This window comes from Salmo salar, chromosome 28 (genome assembly GCF_965601325.2).
Source record: "Salmo salar chromosome 28, fSalSal1, whole genome shotgun sequence".
Classification (NCBI taxonomy): Eukaryota; Metazoa; Chordata; class Actinopteri; order Salmoniformes; family Salmonidae; genus Salmo; species Salmo salar.
In genome coordinates this window covers 16,223,314-16,244,229 of record NC_138318.1, presented here as the reverse complement: position 1 = coordinate 16,244,229, position 20,916 = coordinate 16,223,314, and the positions used below count along the sequence as shown (strand labels likewise).

The 20,916-nt window shown below is 41.6% G+C and overlaps 1 protein-coding gene and 1 pseudogene across 2 annotated transcripts in view; one reads left to right on the top strand and one right to left on the bottom strand.

Annotated features, from left to right (window-relative positions):
• The window catches only part of LOC106589198 (DNA repair protein Ku70-like), a 16,954-nt pseudogene extending 15,077 nt beyond the window's left edge, over window positions 1–1,877 (bottom strand). The window contains exons 1-2 of the transcript XR_014382995.1: window positions 1,848–1,877; window positions 889–965 (exon numbers count right to left, since the gene is read on the bottom strand). The product of XR_014382995.1 is annotated as a DNA repair protein Ku70-like (transcript). The remainder of the gene's footprint in view (window positions 1–888; window positions 966–1,847) is intronic.
• On the top strand, window positions 1,635–20,916 carry LOC106589526 (desumoylating isopeptidase 1). The gene is made up of 7 exons (XM_014179621.3): window positions 1,635–1,765; window positions 1,883–2,079; window positions 10,738–10,759; window positions 10,973–11,042; window positions 11,246–11,355; window positions 13,390–13,512; window positions 17,594–20,916. The coding sequence occupies exons 2-7, from the start codon at window positions 1,989–1,991 to the stop codon at window positions 17,685–17,687; spliced, it is 510 nt and encodes a 169-aa protein (XP_014035096.1). The 5' UTR covers window positions 1,635–1,765; window positions 1,883–1,988; the 3' UTR covers window positions 17,688–20,916.

Here is a 20,916-nt window from a genome sequence, read left to right as displayed (position 1 = left end):
CGAGCTCTGTACTCGCAGAGGAATCATTGTACAATTTCTCCTTCCGGGCCGTCAATGGTTTTTCCACATGACATCTTGTAGACTGGTCCTAGAAATACCATCAGGGCACTAAAGCCGACATCCTCTACCATTGACAATGGCTGCATATTAACTGCAATAATTTCTGTAATCAGCGCTGTGAGTTTCTCACGCCGTCCCTTATCGCACTTCTTTCACGTGAAGAGCCTATCTAATGTCTGTTGTTGGGTATCTGCGCTGCTGCCAACAATGGTTAGGGAGGAACCGTGAGACCCATTCAGATGGCTAAGCATTGAACCTGTACTGCAGCGCAATTCCACCTCACAGTTTGCATTTCACCACCTTCTCATTTAACTTCTCAAAGTATTGCCATACAGGACATCGCTGCTATCGCTTCCCTGACTCACTCTGACATTTTTCTAACTGTTAACGACAATGACGTGCAGAGCGCTTTATATCCATTGCAAATATATTTCAAAGATGCTTCTCCCCTCTAGAAATGTTAAAGCATTGTTGCATTAGGTATTTGTTTAATTTGTATTTTTCCCTTTATGATGATCGGGAGCTGTTAGTGGTAGTTTTGTGATAACTGCACTGCAAATGTAATTTTGTGCAATTTTTTTCCTACAGTGTTTTTCGGTTAGAGATTTTTTTAAACATTTTAACGATCCCAATTTCAGTTAAACGTTCACACTCTTAATAGAGAGAAATGTTAAACGTTTGAAACATCTAAACATGGTCCCAGTCCCACTATATCCATGAATTGTCTGGTTTCTAAACTGTATGTAGAAATATGTATAGGCCATAGAAATATAATGAACTGAAAAGGCTTGGAACCTCTAACCCTGGCAATTTGACTGGTAAACTCACGTGTACACTCGCAATGGCTCCCTGGTATTGTGATACAATAATTTCCATGGTAATGTAGAATGTTCATTCAAATGATGCTAAGTGATGTGACTCGTGCAATGGAATGTACTTTGTTTAATGTCAGTTGTCAGAATTTTGGGAAAACCTTGCAAAATACTTATTTACCATTAAGAACACTACCCATGTTTTTGACATGAAAGATATAATATGTTACTATTGCAATGATAACAAGACCATTGAAATGATTGTGCATTTTTTTATTCTTGTTGCCAAATACTTTATACACAAACAAAAATTCCAAAATTCTATACCAAAATTACAATTTTTTTGATTGAATTTAACTATTTTATTAAAACATTAACCCTTGTCAACAATAACAAGAATAAAATTTTCCTAAATCATTACAATAACATTTTTTCAGAGTGATCACAATTGCACTAGAATTGTTTATTTTTTATTTATTTTTGTTTGTTTCAGTATTTTCTCGTTAATACCTGCGTTCTGTTTAGTATGATGTAAGAATGTAAATTGTTGATCTGTATTTTGAATAAAAAATGACAATAATAAAATAAATTCATAAATAAAATTGATTCAACAAATCACAGCACAGATTGATGGGTACACGTCTTGCATTTACTTCCTGCTTTGCTGTTTATGGGTACGCTCGTAATCGCCGCTTGTTCACCCGTTATGCCATCATTGACTTGACCACCATTTTATTCAGTATATTTCTATGGTATTCATAAATTGCATCTCCGTCACTCGGTCGCGTCATGCCATTGTTATGAACGTTCTCAAGCCGCCCTCTATCGGCGGCGCCATAGTGGTGATAAACGACAGTGACACAGAAACAACTGATTAGCATGCTAGCTGTTAGGTAATGTCTTACTATGGTCGTGAATTTGCCTAAATTATTAGATAGTCGTAATTCAGCTGACTTTTTATTTTGCCCAACATACGCCATTTCTGGACGATTTGTGTTTTGCCATTTTAGGCCAAGCGGAACAGAACGAGCTAACGTTACTGTAGCCAGCTCGTTGGAGACAAAACATTGGAGACAAAACAACACAAGAAAACCTGATTTAACATCAAGCTGAATTATGGATCAAAATTACACCTTGTATCCTGTTAAACTGTACGTTTACGACCTGTCTAACGGAATGGCTCGCCAGCTGAGCCCCCTAATGCTAGGTAAGTTGCTAGCTAGTTATCTTTGGTTGTACTATTTTGTAAATGTTTCTTTTTTTATTAACAATAATAAATCAATACAAATGTACACGGGGAACACAAGTACGCTTAAGCAATAAGGCATGAGGGAGTGTGGTATATGGACAATATACCACAGCTAAGGTCTGTTCTTAAGTAAGGCGGAATGCCTGGACACAGCCCTTAGCCGTGGTATATTGGCCATATACCACGAACCCCCGAGGTACCTTTTTGCTATTATAAACTAGTTACCAACGTAATTAGAGCAGTACAAATAAATGTTTTGTCATACCCGTGGGATACATTCTGAAATACCACGGCTGTCAGCCAATCAGCATTCAGGGCTCAAACCACCCAGTTTATAAATAAAGAATATACCAAGGATTTTGGGCTAGGGGGTACAATAACACATTACACAAAGACCTTAAGGGACCAGTGGCGACCTGTAACTCATGGCAGGTGGGACAGAGCCCTAAAAAATGATATAAACTCAGCAAAAAAAGAAACGTCCTCTCACTGTCAACTGCGTTTATTTTCAGCAAACTTCACATGTGTAAATATTTGTATGAACATAACAAGATTCAACAACTGAGACATAAACTGAACAAGTCCCACAGACATGTGACTAACAGAAATTGAATAATGTGTCCCTGAACAAAGGGGGGGTCAAAATCAAAAGTAACAGTCAGTATCTGGTGTGGCTGCGAGCTGCATTTAGTACTGCAGTGCATCTCCTCCTCGTGGACTGCACCAGATTTGCCAGGTCTTACTGTGAGATGTTACCCCACTCTTCCACCAAGGCACCTGCAAGTTCCCGAACATTTCTGGGGGGACTGGCCATAGCCCTCACCCTCCGATCCAACAGGTCCCAGACGTGCTCAATGGGATTGAGATCCGGGCTCTTCGCTGGCCATGGCAGAACACTGGCCATGCAGGAAATCACTCACAGAACAAGCAGTATGGCTGGTGTCATTGTCATGCTGGAGGGTCATGTCAGGATGAGCCTGCAGGAAGGGTAGCACATGAGGGAGGAGGATGTTTTCCCTGTAATGCACAGTGTTGAGATTGCCTGCAATGACAACAAGCTCAGTCCGATGATGCTGTGACACACCGCCCCAGACAACAACGGACCCTCCACCTCCAAATCGATCCCACTCCAGAGTACAGGCCTCGGTGTAACGCTCATTCCTTCGATGATAAACGCAAATCCCACCCTCACCCCTGGTGAGACAAAACCGCGACTCATCAGTGAAGAGCACTTTTTGCCAGTCTTGTCTGGTCCAGCGACGATGGGTTTGTGCCCATAGGCGACATTGTTGCCGATGATGTCTGGTGAGGACCTGCCTTACAACAGGCCTACAAGCCCTCAGTCCAGCCTCTCTCAGCCTATTGCGGACAGTCTGAGCACTGATGGAGGGATTGTGCATTCCTGGTGTAACTCGGGCAGTTGTTGTTGTCATCCTGTACCTGTCCCTCAGGTGTGATGTTCAGATGTACCAATCCTGTGCAGGTGTTGTTACACATGGTCTGCCACTGCGATGACGATCAGCTGGCCGTGCTGTCTCCCTGTAGCGCTGTCTTGGGCGTCTCACAGTACGGACATGGCAATTTATTGCCCTGGTCACGTCTGCAGTCCTCATGCCTCCTTGCAGCATGCCTAAGGCATGTTCATGTAGATGAGCAGGGACCCTGGGCATCTTTCTTTTGGTGTTTTTCAGAGTCAGTAGAAAGGCCTCTTTAGTGTCCTAAGTTTTCATAACTGTGACCTTAATTGCCTAGCGTCTGTAAGCTGTTAGTGTCTTAATGACCGTTCCACAGGTGCATGTTCATTAATTGTTTATGGTTCATTGAACATGCATGGGAAACAGTGTTTAAACCCTTTGCAATGAAGATCTGTGAAGTTATTTGGATTTTTACTAAATGTCTTTGAAAGACAGGATCCTGAAAAAGGGACATATATTAATACGTGTCACATCAGTTTGCAAACAATGTAAAAATAAAATATAATTGAATTAATAAAGCCGCATACATGGTCTCTTTTTTGCTTTCTAGAGTAAGGCAGCTCCAAAATGCAGGTATTTCAGCCTAGCTCAGTGCTTTCTGTGGTGGTGGGGAGTCAGTGGATAATACGGAGCGTAGGGGTTGGTAATGTTCTCTAGTTGCACCGTGATTGGCTCAGTGTTCTGTCACTCATGGGGACACTACATCACCGCAAAATCTACAGGGAGAGATTGAAAATTCAAGCCCCTTGGTTGCTGCCATAGAGTTACATTAGAAGTGCCCATCCAAGAAGGCTCATGGTCATTGGCCACAGATAAAATGACATCAAATCACGTTATATGTACCCTACCTTTAATTGGACTGATCATGTCAACATCATACTTTAAAAATCTTAGCTAGCAAGCTAGCAGTCATCATCGTGAATCAAGTCGGCAATCTACTGGCAAATCCTTTTCAATCCTTGTCAAATGAAGAGAAATTATAGATAAAACATATCGATGTTCATCGGCCATTGGACATAAACATTTCACAACAAGTTGAAAATCACAAATTCAACAATGAGTGGTTTGGAAGGAATCAGTGCTTAACTGCAAGTATTGAAAAGCAATCACTAGCCTGCTATTCAGTGGAGTGGTTGTGTGGTCCAAGTCTGGGTTTAAGGGTCTCTTTTCCAAGCTTAAAAGGATAAACATTCAACATTGGCCATGCTGTCAATCCAGCATGACTTCTGACACATTCAAAACAACTGGAACTGGGAAATCTCAGACTTCAGTGAGTTCAAGACATCTGGGAACTCGGAAAAAAACGGGCTCTGACTGGGGAAAATACGTTTTGAACGGACATTTAGCTTAGACTGTTTTTGAGAAATGTCATCGAATATTGTAAGAGCTTTCATTGTCTGCTTATTTGCCCACTTTATTTATCATACAGTTCTGACTTGGTGTGCAGTTAGAATACTGTAAGAATGGCCCATGTTCTGAATTCTGTCAAATCACATCTAATTATTTTTGTCACACACATGCGCCGAATACAACAGGTGTAGACCTTAATGTGAAATGCTTACTTACAAGCCCTTAACCAACAATGCAGTTCGGGGCACGTCTAGGGATAGCATAAAAGAAAATATTGACTAAATAAACTAAAGTAAAAAATAATAACGAGGCTGTATACAGGGGGTACTGGTACTTGAGTCAATGTGTGGGAGTACAGGTTAGTCGAGGTCATTTGTACATGTATGTAGGTGAAAAGTAATTATGCATAGATAATAAACAGCGAGTAGCAGCAGTGTAAAAACATAGGGGGGGTGTCAATGTAAATAGTCCAGGTGGCCATTTGAATCATTGTTCAGCAGTCTTATGGCTTGGGGGTAAAAGCTGTTAAGGAGGCTTTTGGACCTAGACTTGGCGCTCTGGTATCGCTTTCCATGCGGTAGCAGAGAGAACAGTCTATGACTTGGGTGACTGGAGTCTTGGACAATTTGTTTGGGCCTTCCTCTGACACGCCTAGTATATAGGTCCTGGATAGCAGGAAAGCTTTTTGAGGATTTCCCCCTCAGGACCCGTTCTCCTGAGGGGGAAAAGGTTTTGTCGTGCTCTCTTCACAACTGTCTTGGTATGTTTGGACCATGATAGTTTGTTGATGTGGACACCAAGGAACTTAACTCTCTAGTCATTTAGGCAGGTTACCTTTGCTTTCTTGGGTACCGGGACTATGGTGGTCTGCTTGAAACATTTAGGTGTTACAGATTTGGTCTGGGAAAGGTTGAAAATGTCAGTGAAGACACTTGCCAGTTGGTCCATGCGTGGTCTGAGTACACGTCCTGATAATCCGTCTGGCCCCCCGGTCTTGTGAATGTTGACCTGTTTAATCTAGACGTTCCGCTAGCGGATCACCTGCTCCAATATCCAATGATAGGCGTGGCGCGAATTACAAATTCCTCAAAAATCCTAAAACTTCAATTTTTCAAACATATGACTATTTTACACCATTTTAAAGACAAGACTCTCCTTTATCTAACCACACTGTCCGATTTCAAAAAGGCTTTACATCGAAAGCAAAACATTAGATTATGTCAGCAGAGTACCCAGCCAGAAATAATCAGACACCCATTTTTCAAGCTAGCATATAATGTCACAAAAAACAAAACCACAGGTAAATGCAGCACTAACCTTTGATCTTCATCAGATGACACTCCTAGGACATTATGTTATACAATACATGCATGTTTTGTTCAATCAAGTTCATATTTATATCAAAAAACAGCTTTTTACATTAGCATGTGACGTTCAGAACTAGCATTCCCACCGAACACTTCCGGTGAATTTACTAAATTACTCACAATAAACGTTCACAAAAAACATAACAATTATTTTAAGAATTATAGATACAGAACTCCTTTATGCAATCGCTATGTCCGATTTTAAAATAGCTTTTCGGTGAAAGCACATTTTGCAATATTCTGAGTAGATAGCCTGGCCATCATGGCTAGCTATTTTGACACCCACCAAGTTTGGTACTCACCAAACTCCGATTTACTATAATAAAAATTGGATTACCTTTGCTGTTCTTCGTCAGAATGCACTCCCAGGACTTCTACTTCAATAACAAATGTTGGTTTGGTTCCAAATAATCCATAGTTATATCCAAATAGCGGTGTTTTGTTGTGCGTTCAAGACACTACCCGAAGGGTGACGAAGGGTGACGCGCCCAGCGCGTTTCGTGACAAAACATTTCAAAATATTCCATTACCGTACTTCGAAGCATGTCAAACACTGTTTAAAATCCATTTTTATGCGATTTTTCTCGTAAAAAAGCGATAATATTCAGACCGGGAGTCGTTGTTTTCGTTCAAAGACTGAAAATAAAAACATGGAGTCTCCTCGTGCACGCGCCCCCAGTCTCATTGTTCTCAGATCGACCACTATCCAAATGCGCTACTGTTTTTCAGCCTGGGCCTGCAAAGGCATCATTCAACGTTTTGCCGCCTTCTGAGAGCCTATGGGAGCCGTAGGAAGTGTCACGTTACAGCAGAGATCCTCAGTTTTCAATAAAGAGAGTGTAGAAGGCCAAGGAATGGTCAGAGAGGGCACTTCCTGTAAGGAATCTTCTCAGGTTTTGGCCTGCCAAATGAGTTCTGTTATACTCACAGACACCATTCAAACAGTTTTAGAAACTTTGGAGTGTTTTCTATCCAAAGCTAATAATTATATGCATATTCTAGTTTCTGGGCAGGAGTAATAATCAGATTAAATCGGGGACGTTTTTTATCCGGCCGTGAAAATACTGCCCCCTATCCATAACAGGTTAAAGGTCATACTCACATTGGCTACAGAGAGCGGAACAGCTGGTGCTCTCATGATTGCTTCAGTGTTGCTTGCCTCAATACGAGCATGAAAGGCATTTAGTTTGTCTGGTATGTTCGCGTCATTGGGCAGCTCGCGGCTGGGTTTCCCTTTGTAGTCTGTAATAGTTTTCAAGCCCTGCCACATCTGATGAGCGTCGGAAGCAGTGTAGTAGGATTCAATCTCAGTCCTGTATTGACACTTTGCCTGTTTGATGGTTCGTCTGAGGGCATAGCGGGATTTCTTGTAAGCGTCCAGATTAGTGTCCGCTCCTTGAAAGCGGCAGCTCGGTGCAGATGTTGTCTGTAATCCATGGCTTCTGGTTGGGATATGTACGTACGGTCACTGTTGGGACGACGTTGTCGATGCACTTATTGATGAAGCCTGTGACTGAGGTGGTATACTCCTCAATGCCATTGGATGAATACCGGAACATATTCCAGTCTGTTCTAGCAAAAAAGTCCTGTAGTGTAGCATCCGCGTCATCTGAACACTTCTGAAATTGAGCGAGTCATTGGGTCTTCCTGCTTCAGTTTTTGCTTGTAAGCAGCAATCAGGAGGATATAATTATGGTCAGATTTGCCAAATGGAGAGTGAGGGAGAGCTTTGTATGCGTCTCTGTGTGTGGAGTAAGGGTGGTCCAGAGTATTTTTCTTTTTTTTCCTCTCTCTCTCTAGTTGCACATGCTGGTAGATGAGGTGAAAGGGATTTAAGTTTGCCTGCATTAAAGTCCCCAGCCACTTGGAGCGCCGCTATTGGATGAGCATTTTCTTGTTTGCTTATGGCCTTATACAGCTCATTGAGTGCGGTCTTAGTGCCAACATTGGTTTGTGGTGGTAAAGAGACAGCTATGAAAAATATAGATATTCGCTGCCAGACATGGCTCCACTGATAGCCAGGTGTAGCTGCTGTTAGGACAGCTTTATGTAGGCCATACGTTTGTGGGCATTGTTTGTCACCGTTATAGTACAATTCATGTATTGTTTAGTGTTGTGTAAGGGCTTTGCTGGCAACGATAATTATTATATATATTTTTTAATTTGAGTTTGCCCCACCAAGATTTACATGCTAAAATCGGCACTTTAAGGGACATACACACATTTATAATTCTAACAGCTTTTTTGATGGTAAAGTATTTAATTGTCTTAAAATATTGTTAAATATTCTGTTGTAAGGTAAGAAAAAAATGGTATTTAATTTGTAAATGTACATTTGTGAATATGAAATTTGGCCAGAAGTATAATGATATTAGTTAGATAAAATTGTTTAAAACTATTTTTTATCGTAGTTAAAGAATCCAAGCAGTACATCTCTCCATAATAGAGTAAAATCTTCATAAATATGATCAATTATAATCTGTCTTTTCACAGATGTCTTGCCACCGGTATGTGTGAGGCAACATCCATACTTTTTCCAACAGTTATTATCAGTAAGGCATTACATAAGATACAGTACCAGTCAAAAGTTTGGACACTTACTCATTCCAGGGTTTTTATTTTTACTATTTTCTACATTGTAGAATAATAGTGAAGACATCAAAACTATGAAATAACACATGCAATCATGTAGTAACCAAAAAGTGTTAAAAAAATCTAAATATATTTTATATTTAAGATTCTTCAAAGTAGCCATCCTTTGCCTTGATGACAGCTTTGCACACTCTTTGCATTCTCAAAACCAGCTTCACCTGGAATGCTTTTTCAACAGTCTTAAAGGAGTTCCCACATATGCTGAGCACTTGTTGGCTGCTTTTCCTTCACTCTGCGGGCCAAGTCATCCCCCAAAAAGTAGGGAAGTGGATCAGAAAACCATTAAGTATCTAGTGTGACCACCATTTGTCTCATGCAGCGCGACAGATCTCCTTTGCATAGAGTTGATCAGGCTGTTGAGTGTGGCCTGTGGAATGTCCTCCTATTCAATGGCTGTGCGAAGTTGCTGGATATTTGCGGCAACTGGAACACGCTGTCGTACACGTCTATCCAGAGCATCCTAAACATGCTCAATGGGTGACATGTCTGGTGAGAATGCAGGCCATGGAAGAACTGGTACATTTTCAGCATCCAGGAATTATGTACAGATCCTTGCGACATGAGGCCGCACATTATCATGCTGAAACATGAGGTGATGGCGGCGGATGAATGGCACGACAATGGGCCTGAGCATCTTGTCACGGTATCTCTGTGCATTCAAATTGCCATTGATAAAATACATTTGTGTTTGTTGTAGCTTATACCTGCCCGTACCATAACCCCACAACCACCATGTGGCACTCTGTTCACATTAACATCAGCAAACTGCTCTCCCACACATCTGCCATCTGCCCGGTACAGTTGAAACCCGAATTCATCTGTGAAGAGCACACTTCTCCAGCGTGCCAATGGCCATCGAAGTTGAGCACTTGCCCGCTGAAGTCGGTTACGATGCGGAACTTCAGACAGGTCAAGACCCTGGTGAAGACAATGAGCATGCAAATGAGCTTCCCTGAGACAGTTTCTGACAGTTCGTGCTGAAATTCTTTGGTTGTGCAAACCCACAGTTTTATCAGCTGTCCGGGTGGCTGATCTTTGACGATCCTGCAGGTGAAGAAGCCAGATGTGGAGGTCCTGGGCTGGCATGGTTACACATGGTCTGTGGTTCTGAGGCCGGTTAGTAGAGAAATTTAAATGTAATTCTCTGGAAACAGCTCTGGTGGACATACCTGCAGTCATCATGCCAATTGCACGCTCCCTCAACTTTAGACATCGGTGGCATTGTGTTGTGTGACAACTGCACATTTTAGAGTGGCCTTTTATTGTCCCCAGCACAAGGTGCACCTGTGTAATGATCATGCTGTTAAATCAGCTTCTTGATATGCCACACCTGTAAGGTGGATGGATTATCTTGGCGAAGGAGAACTGCTCACTAACATGGATGTAAAACAAATTTGTGCACCAAATATGAGAGAAATAAGCTTTTTGTGAGTGGTAAATGTGTGTGACCTTTTATTTCAGCTCATGAAACATGGGACCAACACTTTACATGTTGCGTTTATATTTTTATTCCTTGTATATACAAGCTTTGGTTGGAATAGACGTTGTATTATCTGCGGAAATTGATGGCACAAGGAGCAAATATCTTTGGTGATGCGAGAGCGGGGAGAGCTGGGACTCTCTAAAAACACGGCACTTTGATACAAGTGACTTTTTGTAGCAGGGATGAGGAGAGACTGAGGATGCAATTTAGGCCCATGGGCTGAACTTATTATTTACTCCTAGCTCTCATTCACAAAATGTACATATAAACTATTTTCTTCTATTCACAGGGAAACAGCTTGATGGAATATGGTGAGTAAATTATGTATTATTTGATTTTAAGTTCTTAATTTTAGTAAGGTCAAGTTTATGTACACCTATCATTTCATAACTGGATGTTGTAAAATATGTTGCGTATTCGCTACATGAATGTCATGATAGGGATATTTATTCCCCAGTGTTTTTAAGTCTGTTAATTGAGAATCCCTCTTTATGTGAAACGAAACAGTAACATATTCCTCTCAGGCACACTGCTATTGTTGTCCATGGAGAGGAGTTCTTCTATGGGGGAGAGGGCATCGCAAACTGCCCACCTGTAAGACGTTTTATTCTATTCCTTCCTACAATAAACTAGACCTGAGTTGTCTACAGAAGTCTAAGTTAGAGTTGCCCCAAACATAGATGTTGTGATACTCAACGAATCCTGGGGCTAAGTAAAAGCTGCAAATACAGGGCCATTGGAGGACAACTGAGCAAGCAGCGAACATGACTAAGCTGTTTGTTTGTTGAGTGTTTCAGGGTGGGACGTCCCTGGGAGAACCCAACTCCATAATAGACCTGGGCATCACAGAAGTGACTGAGGAAATCTTTATGGAGTACCTGTCTTCACTGGGAGAGTCCACGTACAGGTGAGGCTGAGGCACCTGGTGTATCTTAACTCCACTGGGATGTGTGTGTGTGTGTGTGTGTGTGTGTGTGTGTGTGTGTGTGTGTGTGTGTGTGTGTGTGTGTGTGTGTGTGTGTGTGTGTGTGTGTGTGTGTGTGTGTGTGTGTGTGTGTGTGTGTGTGTGTGTGGGTGTGTGTGTGTACAGTGCCTTTGAAAAGTATTCAGACCCCTTGACTTTTTCCACATTTTGTTACGTTACAGCCTTATTCTAAAATGTATTAAACCCTTCTTTTTTTACTCAGCAAACTACACACAATACCCCATGATGACAAAGCGAAAACAGGTTTTTAGAAATGTTTGCTAATTTATTAAAAATGAAAAACTGAAATACCTTATTTACATAAGGGAAAGGGGGATACATAGTCAGTTGTCCAACTTAATGTATTCAACTGAAATGTCTTCCGCATTTAACCCAACCCCTCTGAATAAGTATTCAGACCCTTCACTATGAGACTCGCAATTGAGCTCAGATGCATCCTGTTTCCATTGATCATCCTTGAGATGTTTCTACAACTTGATTGGAGTCCACATGTGGTAAATTTGATTGATTGGAAATGATTTGGAAAGGCAAACACCTGTTTATATAAGGTCCCACAGATGACAGTGCATGTCAGCTCAAAAACCAACCCATGAGGTTGAAGGAATTGTCCGTAGAGGTCCGAGACAGGATTGTGTCGAGGCACAGATCTGAGGAAGGGTACCAAAAAATGTCTGCAGTGTTGGAGGTCCTCAAGAACACAGTGACCTCCATCATTCTTAAATATAAGAAGTTTGGAACCACTAAGAATATTCCAAGAGCTGGCCGCCCGTCCAAACTGAGCAATCGGGGAGAAGGGCCTTGGTCATGGAGGTGACCAAGAACTCGCTGACCAAGACCAAGAGTTCCTGTGTGAAGATGGGAAAAACGTCCAGAAGGACAACTATCTCTGCAGCACTCCACCAATCAGGCATTTATGGTAGAGTGGCCTGACGGAAGCCACTCCTCAGTAAAAGGCACATGGCAGCCCACTTGGTGTTTTCCAAAAGGAACCTAAAGGACTCAGACCATGAGAAACAAGATTATCTGGTCAAATTAAACCAAGATTGAACTCTTTGGCTTGAATGCCAAGCGTCACGTCTGGAGGAAACCTGACACCATCCCTACGGTGAAGCATGGTGGTGTTAGCATAATGCTGTGTGAATGTTTTTCAGCGGCAGGGACTGGGAGATTAGTCAGGATCTAGGCAAAGATGAACGGTGCAAAGTACAGAGAGGTTCTTGATGAAAACCTGCCCCAGAGCGCTCAGGACATCAGACTGGGGTGAAGGTTCACCTTCCAACAGGACAACAACCCTAAGCACACAGCCAAGACAACGCAGGAGGGACTTCGGGAAAAGTCTCTTAATGTCCTTGAGTGGCCCAGCCAGAGCCCGGACTTGAGTCCGTTCTAACATATCTGGAGAGACCTGAAAATAGCTGTGCAGCAACAGTTGAGAGGATCTGCAGAGAAGAATGGGAGAAACTTCCCAAATACAGGTGTGCCAAGCTTGTAGCGTCATACCCAAGAAGACTCGAGGCTGTAATAGCTGCCAAAGGTGCTTCAACAAAGTACTGAGTAAAGGGTCTGAATACTTAGGTAAATGTGATATTTTATTTGTTTATTTTTAATACATTTGCAAAATAAATTAACCTGTTTTTGCTTTGTCATTATGGGGTATTGTGTGTAGATTGAGAGAAAAAAAAATGTAATACATTTTTGAATAAGGCTGTAATGTAACAATGTGGAAAATGTCAAGGGGTCTGAATACTTTCTGAATGCACTGTATGTATCGATGGAGGTATGTATCGATGGAGATGTGCAGTTGGATACTGACGAGGTCTTTTTATCTCTCTCTCGCTCTCTCCCTCACTGTATTCACTCTATATTTACTCTGTCCCTATCTTTGCTTCTTTCTCTCATTCAATGTGTTTCTCCCCACTCACACCCCTCTCTCTCTCTCTCACTCACACACTGTAGGGGGAACCAGTACCATCTGTTTGAGTGGAACTGTAACACATTCAGTAACGAAGTGGCCCAGTTCCTCACCGGCAGCAAGATCCCCGCCCACATCACAGACCTGCCGGCTGAAGTGCTGTCCACGTGAGTTACCCCTCTCTTCCCTCCCTTGTCTCTCTAGCAACAAGAATCTGTTGTCAGACATAATGAGTGTTGTACGGGAGCGTGGCACAACGATAGTGCTGCAGTCTTACAAGCACATATTGTACCTGAAGGACATTGGTATGAATTCCAGCCCTGACACCTTTGTGCGGTCTCTCCTCTACCTGTCCCCCTATATCTCCTCTACCTGTCCCCCTATATCTACGTTCAATGCTGTCTGAATAAAGAATAAAATACATAAGGATGACAAGTCTCCATTCACATATAGAGTCAACACCAGGGCTCTCCAACCCTGTTCCTGGAAAAACACTAATACAGATGTCGGAAGTTTACATACACCTTAGCCAAATACATTTAAACTCAGTTTTTCCCCATTCCTGACATTTAATCCTAGTAAAAATTCCCTGTCTTAGGTCAGTTGGGATCACCACTTTATTTTAAGAATGTGAAATGTCAGAGTAATAGCAGAGAGAACGATTTATTTCTTTCATCACATTCCCTGTGGGTCAGAAGTTTACATACACTCAATTAGTATTTGGTAGCATTGCCTTTAAATTGTTTAACTTGGGTCAAACGTTTCGGGTAGCCTTCCACAAGCTTCCCACAATAAGTTGGGTGAATTTTGGCCCATTCCTCCTGACAGAGCTGGTGTAACTGAGTCAGGTTTGTAGGCCTCCTTGCTCGCACACACTTTTTCAGTTCTGCCCACACATTTTCTATAGGATTGAGGTCAGGGCTTTGTGATGGCACTCCAATACCTTGACTTTGTTGTCCTTAAGCCATTTTGCCACAACTTTGGAAGTATGCTTGGGGCCATTGTCCATTTGTAAGACCCATTTGTGACCAAGCTTTAACTTCCTGACTGATGTCTTGAAATGTTGCTTCAATATATCCACATAATTTTCTTTCCTCATGATGCCATCTATTTTGTGAAGTGCACCAGTCCCTCCTGCAGCAAAGCACCCCCACAACATGATGCTGCCACCCCCGTGCTTCACGGTTGGGATGGTGTTCTTCGGCTTGCAAGCATCCCCCTTTTTCCTCCAAACATAACGACGGTCATTATGGCCAAACAGTTCTATTTTTGTTTCATCAGACCAGAGGACATTTCTCCAAAAATATGATCTTTGTCCCCATGTGCAGTTGCAAACCGTAGTCTGGCTTTTTTATGGCGGTTTTGGAGCAGTGGCTTCTTCCTTGCTGAGCGGCCTTTCAGGTTATTTCAATATAGGACTCGTTTTACTGTGGATATAGATACTTTTGTACCTGTTTCCTCCAGCATCTTCACAAGGTCCTTTGCTGTTGTTCTGGGATTGATTTGCACTTTTCGCACCAAAGTACGTTCATCTCTAGGAGACAGAACGCGTCTCCTTCCTGAGCGGTATGATGGCTGTGTGGTCCCATGGTGTTTATACTTGCATACTATTGTTTGTACAGATGAACGTGGTACCTTCATGCTTTTGGAAATTGCTCCCAAGAATGAACCAGACTTGTGGAGGTCTACAATTTATTTTCTGAGGTCTTGGCTGATTTCTTTTGATTTTCCCATGATGTCAAGCAAAGAAGCACTGAGTGTGAAGGTAGGCCTTGGAATACATCCACGGGTGCACCTCCAATTGACTCAGGCTAATTGACATCATTTATCAGAAGTTTTCCAAGCTGTTTAAAGGCACAGTCAACATAGTAAACTTCTAACCCACTGGAATTGTGATACAGTGAATTATAAGTGAAATAATCTGTCTGTAAACAATTGTTGGAAAAATTACTTGTGTCATGCACAAAGTAGATGTCCTAACCGACTTGCCAAAACTATAGTTTGTCAACAAGAAATTTGTGGAATGGTTGAAAAACGAGTTTTAATGACTCCAATCTAAGTGTATGTGAACTTCTGACTTCAACTGTAGCTACAGGACGGTTGCTCTCCAGGAACAGGGTTGGACAGCCCTGGTGTTGACCCTTATACTTTTCCCACATTTTGTTACGTTACAGCCTTATTCTAAAAAAGATTAAATCATTTTTTCCCCTCATCAATCTACACACAATACCCCATATCGACAAAGTAAAAACTGGTTTTTATATATTTTTTACAAATGTATAAACAATAAACACATTTACACATTACTCAGTACTTTGTTGAAGCACCTTTGGCAATGACTACAGCCTCCAGTCTTCTTGGGTATAACGCTACAAGCTTGGCACTCCTGTATTTGGGGAGTTTCTCCCATTTTTCTCTGCAGATCGTCTCAAGCTCTGTCAGGTTGGATGGGGAGCGTCTTTGCACAGCTATTTTTAGGTCTCTCCAGATATGTTAGATCGGGTTCAAGTCCAGGTTCTGGCTGGGCCACTCAAAGACATTCAGGGACTTTTCCTGAAGCCACTCCTGCATTGTCTTGGCTGTGTGCTTAGGGTCGTTGTCCTGATGGAAGGTGAACCTTCGCCCCAGTCAGAGGTCCTGAGCGCTCTGGAACAGGTTTTCATCAAGGATCTCTCTGTACTTTGCTCTGTTCATGCTAACACCACCATGCTTCACAGTAGGGATGGTGCCAGGTTTCCTCCAGACGTGACGCTTGGCATTCAGCCTAAAGAGTTCAATCTTGGTTTCATCAGACCAGAGAATCTTATTTGTCATTGTCTGAGAGTCCTTTAGGTGCCTTTTGGCAAACTCCAAGAGGGCTGTCATGCCTTTTTACTGAGGAGTGGCTTCCGTCTGGCCACTACCATGAAGGCCTGATTAGTGGAGTGCTGCAGAGATGGTTGTCCTTCTGGAAGGTTCTCCCATCTCCACAGAGGAACTCTGGAGCTCTGTTGAAGTGACCATCGGGTTCTTGGTCACCTCCCTGACCAAGGCCCTTCTCTCCTGATTGCTCAGTTTGGCCGGGCTCTTGGAAGAGTCTTGGTGGTTCCAAACTTCTTCCATTTAAGAATGATGGAGGTTACTGGGTTCTCAGGGACCTTCAATGTTGCAGAAATCTTTTGCCACCCTTCCCCAGATCTGTGCCTCGACACAATCCTGTCTCAGAGCTCTACGGACAATTCCTTCGACCTCATTGCTTGGTTTTTGCTCTGACATGCATTGTCAACTGTGGGACCTTTATATAGACAAGCGTGTGCCTTTCTAGATCATGTCCAATCAATTGAATTTACCACAGGTGGACTCCAAGTTTCAATGATGATCAATGGAAACAGGATGCACCAGAGCTCAATTTCGAGCCTCATAGCAAAGAGTCTGAATACGTATGTAAATAAGGTATTTCAGTTTTTTTAAATTAATTTACCTAAAATTCTAAAAACCTGTTTTCACTTTGTCATTATGGGGTAGATTGATTGAGATTTAAAAAATATATATTGAAATACATTTTAGAATAACAAAATGTGGAAAAAGTCAGGGGGTCTGAATACTTTCCGATGTATTCTTTTAACCTTTATTTAACTAGGCAAGTCAGTTAAAAGAACAAATTCTTATTTTCAATGACGGCCTAGGAACAGTGGGTTAACTGCCTTGTTCAGGGGCAGAACAACAGATGTCAGCTCGGGGATTTGAACTTGCAACCTTTCGGTTACTAGTCCAATGCTCTAACCACTAGGCTACGCTGCCGCACTAGGCTACGCTGTGCCAAATTGTACACTTATTCAGTGCTTAATTTGAGCCGGATCCAATAATTTTCACTTTTTGCAATGTAAAAATTATAATAAAAGCGATCAGAGTTCATTCGAGTTGCCTCTTCGTTAATTATCCTGCCAGCACAAAAAACACATTATGTGAAAAAGTAGATTTTTAGCCCGGGCCTTCTGTAAGTGACTCTACTCTAATGTTCTATGCCACTACGCAAATGCATTGATATGCATGCGTTGGTTTATTTTTTCTCTCATGTGTTCCGGTACCGCAGAACTTCCCAGGTCACCTCGCACTCACTTTTTACAAATTAAGCACTGGACTCACTGTATGTTTCAAGTTAAATTGAGTTTGTTGGAATGTATGATATAAATAAGGAAAGCTTGTTCAAAACAAAGCTCACTGTGTGTGGATTCTAATTTGTGCTGTGTTCCACTCTGTCACCCGCAGGCCTTTCGGCCAGGCGCTACGCCCGCTTCTGGACTCCATCAATATTGCACCTCAGGGGGGCAACACCTTCAATGGACACTATGGCCAGAGATAGACCGATAACACAGGTGCACAGAGTAATATATTAAACGATCAGTCAGTCAGTCAGTCTGTGTGTGGGGAGTGGGAGATCTGCAGCTCTGGACCTTTGTAAGTCCCATTCTGATGTACGTCAGTCAGTCAGTCAGTGGGTCAGGTAGCAACCTAACCCAACCTGACCGCTTTAATACCTTAAATGCCCAGTGCAGTCAAAAAAGTGGTCCCCCCCCCCCTGTTTTTATATATATTTCCACACTATGAGGTGTGAATAATACAGTGAAATTGTGAAAATTATAATGCCCTTTTAGTGTAGGAGCTGTTTGAAAAGGCCGCTGGAAATTTCAGCATATTTTGGTGGGATGGCGTTTTGGCCTTTCATGGCGACATCACCACGTGGTAAATTAGTTAATAGACCAATAAGAAAGAGTTCCAAAACTCTCTCCCAATATCAGCACATTTTCAGTTTTCCCCTCCCCACTCAGACCACTCCCAGACAGTCCTAGCAAAATTATTTATTGAGAAATTGTTCTTTGCTAAGAAGCTATTTTTGTTTCTTTTTGAGTCATTTAAAATAATCACACTAAGGTACTTAATTGTTCCCCAGAAATGATTTGATATTGAGATAAAAACAGCTGCATCTGACCTTTTATGATGATCCTACCTAACTTACCCCTTTTCCACTATAAACTTGGCCTGCGATCTGTGTGTGTATTTTAGTATGTCCATGGATATGAAGCTGGTATTAGGCCGTAAGTGTATGATAAGATAGATATTTCTTCTACTCTCCATAGGAGCCCATGATCAGCTGAATGTAAAACTAGGGAGCTGCAAGGTTTCTATCTAGAGCCAGAGCTGCAGCTCTTTCCTGCACAGGGGTGGGTAGGGTGTCCTTTTAACTTCCTATTAAGTTATTTTAGTGTTTTCATTGTTTTGTTCTTTTTTAATTACCATGACATGACTGCATTGACATTCCAGAGAGGTAGAGAGAAGGGATAGAGAATATGAAAAGAGAAACAAACAATGTTTGAGATTTTAGCTGAAGACGTGTTTAAAAACTTCACAAATTCTGACTTGCACTTGTCTTTATATTGTGAACTTGCGTATTCACTTATCTTCGTATCAACTTCCAACTGTCTGGTGTCAAGGTTTATCCCTTGAAAACATTGTTAAACACAAGCACACACACTCAAGATCATCAAGCTATGACCTCGTGTGACCTGTACAGACGTGCTCAAATTTGTTGGTACCCCTCCACAAAAAAACGTAGAATGCACAATTTTCTCTGCTTTAGATTGTTTATTAAACATAATATTTTAAATAATAAAACAAATGAAAATGGCATGGACAAAAATGATGGGACCCTTAACCTAATATTTTGTTGCACAACCTTTAGAGGCAATCACTGCAAACAAATGTTTTCTGTAGCTCTCAATGAGTCTTCTGAACCTGTTAACAGGTAGTTTGGCCCACTCTTCCTGAGTAATCTGCTCCAGCTGTCTCAGGTTTGATGGGTGCCAAGTTTCAGCTCTTTCCATTGATGTTCGATAGGATTCAGATCAGGACTCATAGAAGATCACTTCAGAATAGTCCAATGTTTTGTTCTTATCCATTATTGTGCTTTTAGCTGTGTGTTTTGGGTCATTATCCTGTTGGAGGACCCATGACCTGCGACTGAGACAGAGCTTTCTGACACTGGGCAGTACGTTTCGCTCCAGAATGCCTTGATGGTCTTGAGATTTCATTGTGCCCTGCACAGATTCAAGGCACCCTGTGCCAGGCGCAGCAAAGCAGTCCCAAAACCTTACCGAGCCTCCTCCATGTTTCACTGTAGGTATGGTGTTCTTTTCTTTGAAAGCTTCATGTTTTCGTCTGTGAACATAGAGCTGATGTGACTTGGCAAAAAGCTCCAGTTTTGGAGGACATTCTCAGAAGGATTGTGGCTTGTCATTATGCATTTTAGAAAATTCCAGTCTGGCTTTTTTATGTTTTTCTTTCAAAAGTGGAGTCCTGGGTCTACTTTCATGGAGCCCATTTTTGCTGAAAAAGCGACGGATGGGGACGTGACCTTCACCTTGAAGTTCAGCTTGTATCTCTTTGGCAGTTATCCTTGGTTCTTTTTCTACCATTCGCACTATCCTTCTGTTCAATCTGTGGTCGACTTTCCTCTTGCGGCCTTGCCCAGGGAGGTTGGCTACAGTTCCATGGACCTTAAACTTCTTAATATTTGCGACTGTTGTCACAGGAACATCAAGCTGCTTGGATATGGTCTTGTAGCCTTTACCTTTACCATGCTTGTCTATTTTCTTTCTGATCTCCTCAGACAAATCTCTCCTTTTCTTTCTCTGGTCCATGTTCAGTGTGGTGACTACTTTTCTCCATTTAAATAGGCTGAATGACTGATTACAAGATTGGAGACGTGATACTAATTAAACAAACAAATGAGTTTGAAATATCACTATAATGCAATTATTTATTATATTTTCTAAGGGGTACCAACAAATGTGTCCAGGCTATTTTAGAATCTCTTTGTAGAATAAGCAATAATTAATCTCTTTTCACAGCTTCTTTGCTTTATTCTATGACATACCAAAGGCATGCAAGTATACAGCTTTTAAATTAGTCACTTTTCTTGAGGAATGACGCATTATTTCAATGAGCTGTAAGGGCACCAACCAATTTGAGCACGTCTATGTAGGACTGTACAGTAATACACTGAACAACTGCATCTTTCCAGAATTGGTATACTTCTACCTTTTCAAATTAGCAGGAATGCACCATATCTAAGCATTTTCTAAGATTGGAATGTTGTTGAGGGTCTCTGTACTGTTTTTTTGCGATCAGTGTGCAGCCTAATGTTGGTCCAGCATAGGAAATAACTCTCCATATCAAGAGTTATGCCAACCGCCATTCACTTTTTTCCTGATATCAAGTATCTGTGATTTTGTTGCCATTATTTGTTTGTTTTGATCTGTTAATTTATTTTAATATATTATATACACAAGACTGTCTTTGTAAGTTACATACTTTAATTTATTACCTAATGTCATTATGAGCATACATATCGTTATTATAATTATTATATTATCAAGATTTAATATATTCGGTAATTCACATTTGGTATTGAGTCAAAATTGTGATACCCCAAAAATGTCCATCCTTACTCTGTCCACTATTGTGATGTAAAGATCCTGTTTCTATTTAATGAAACTCTTGCCTCTGCTTGATAAAGACAACTTTTCTCTAAG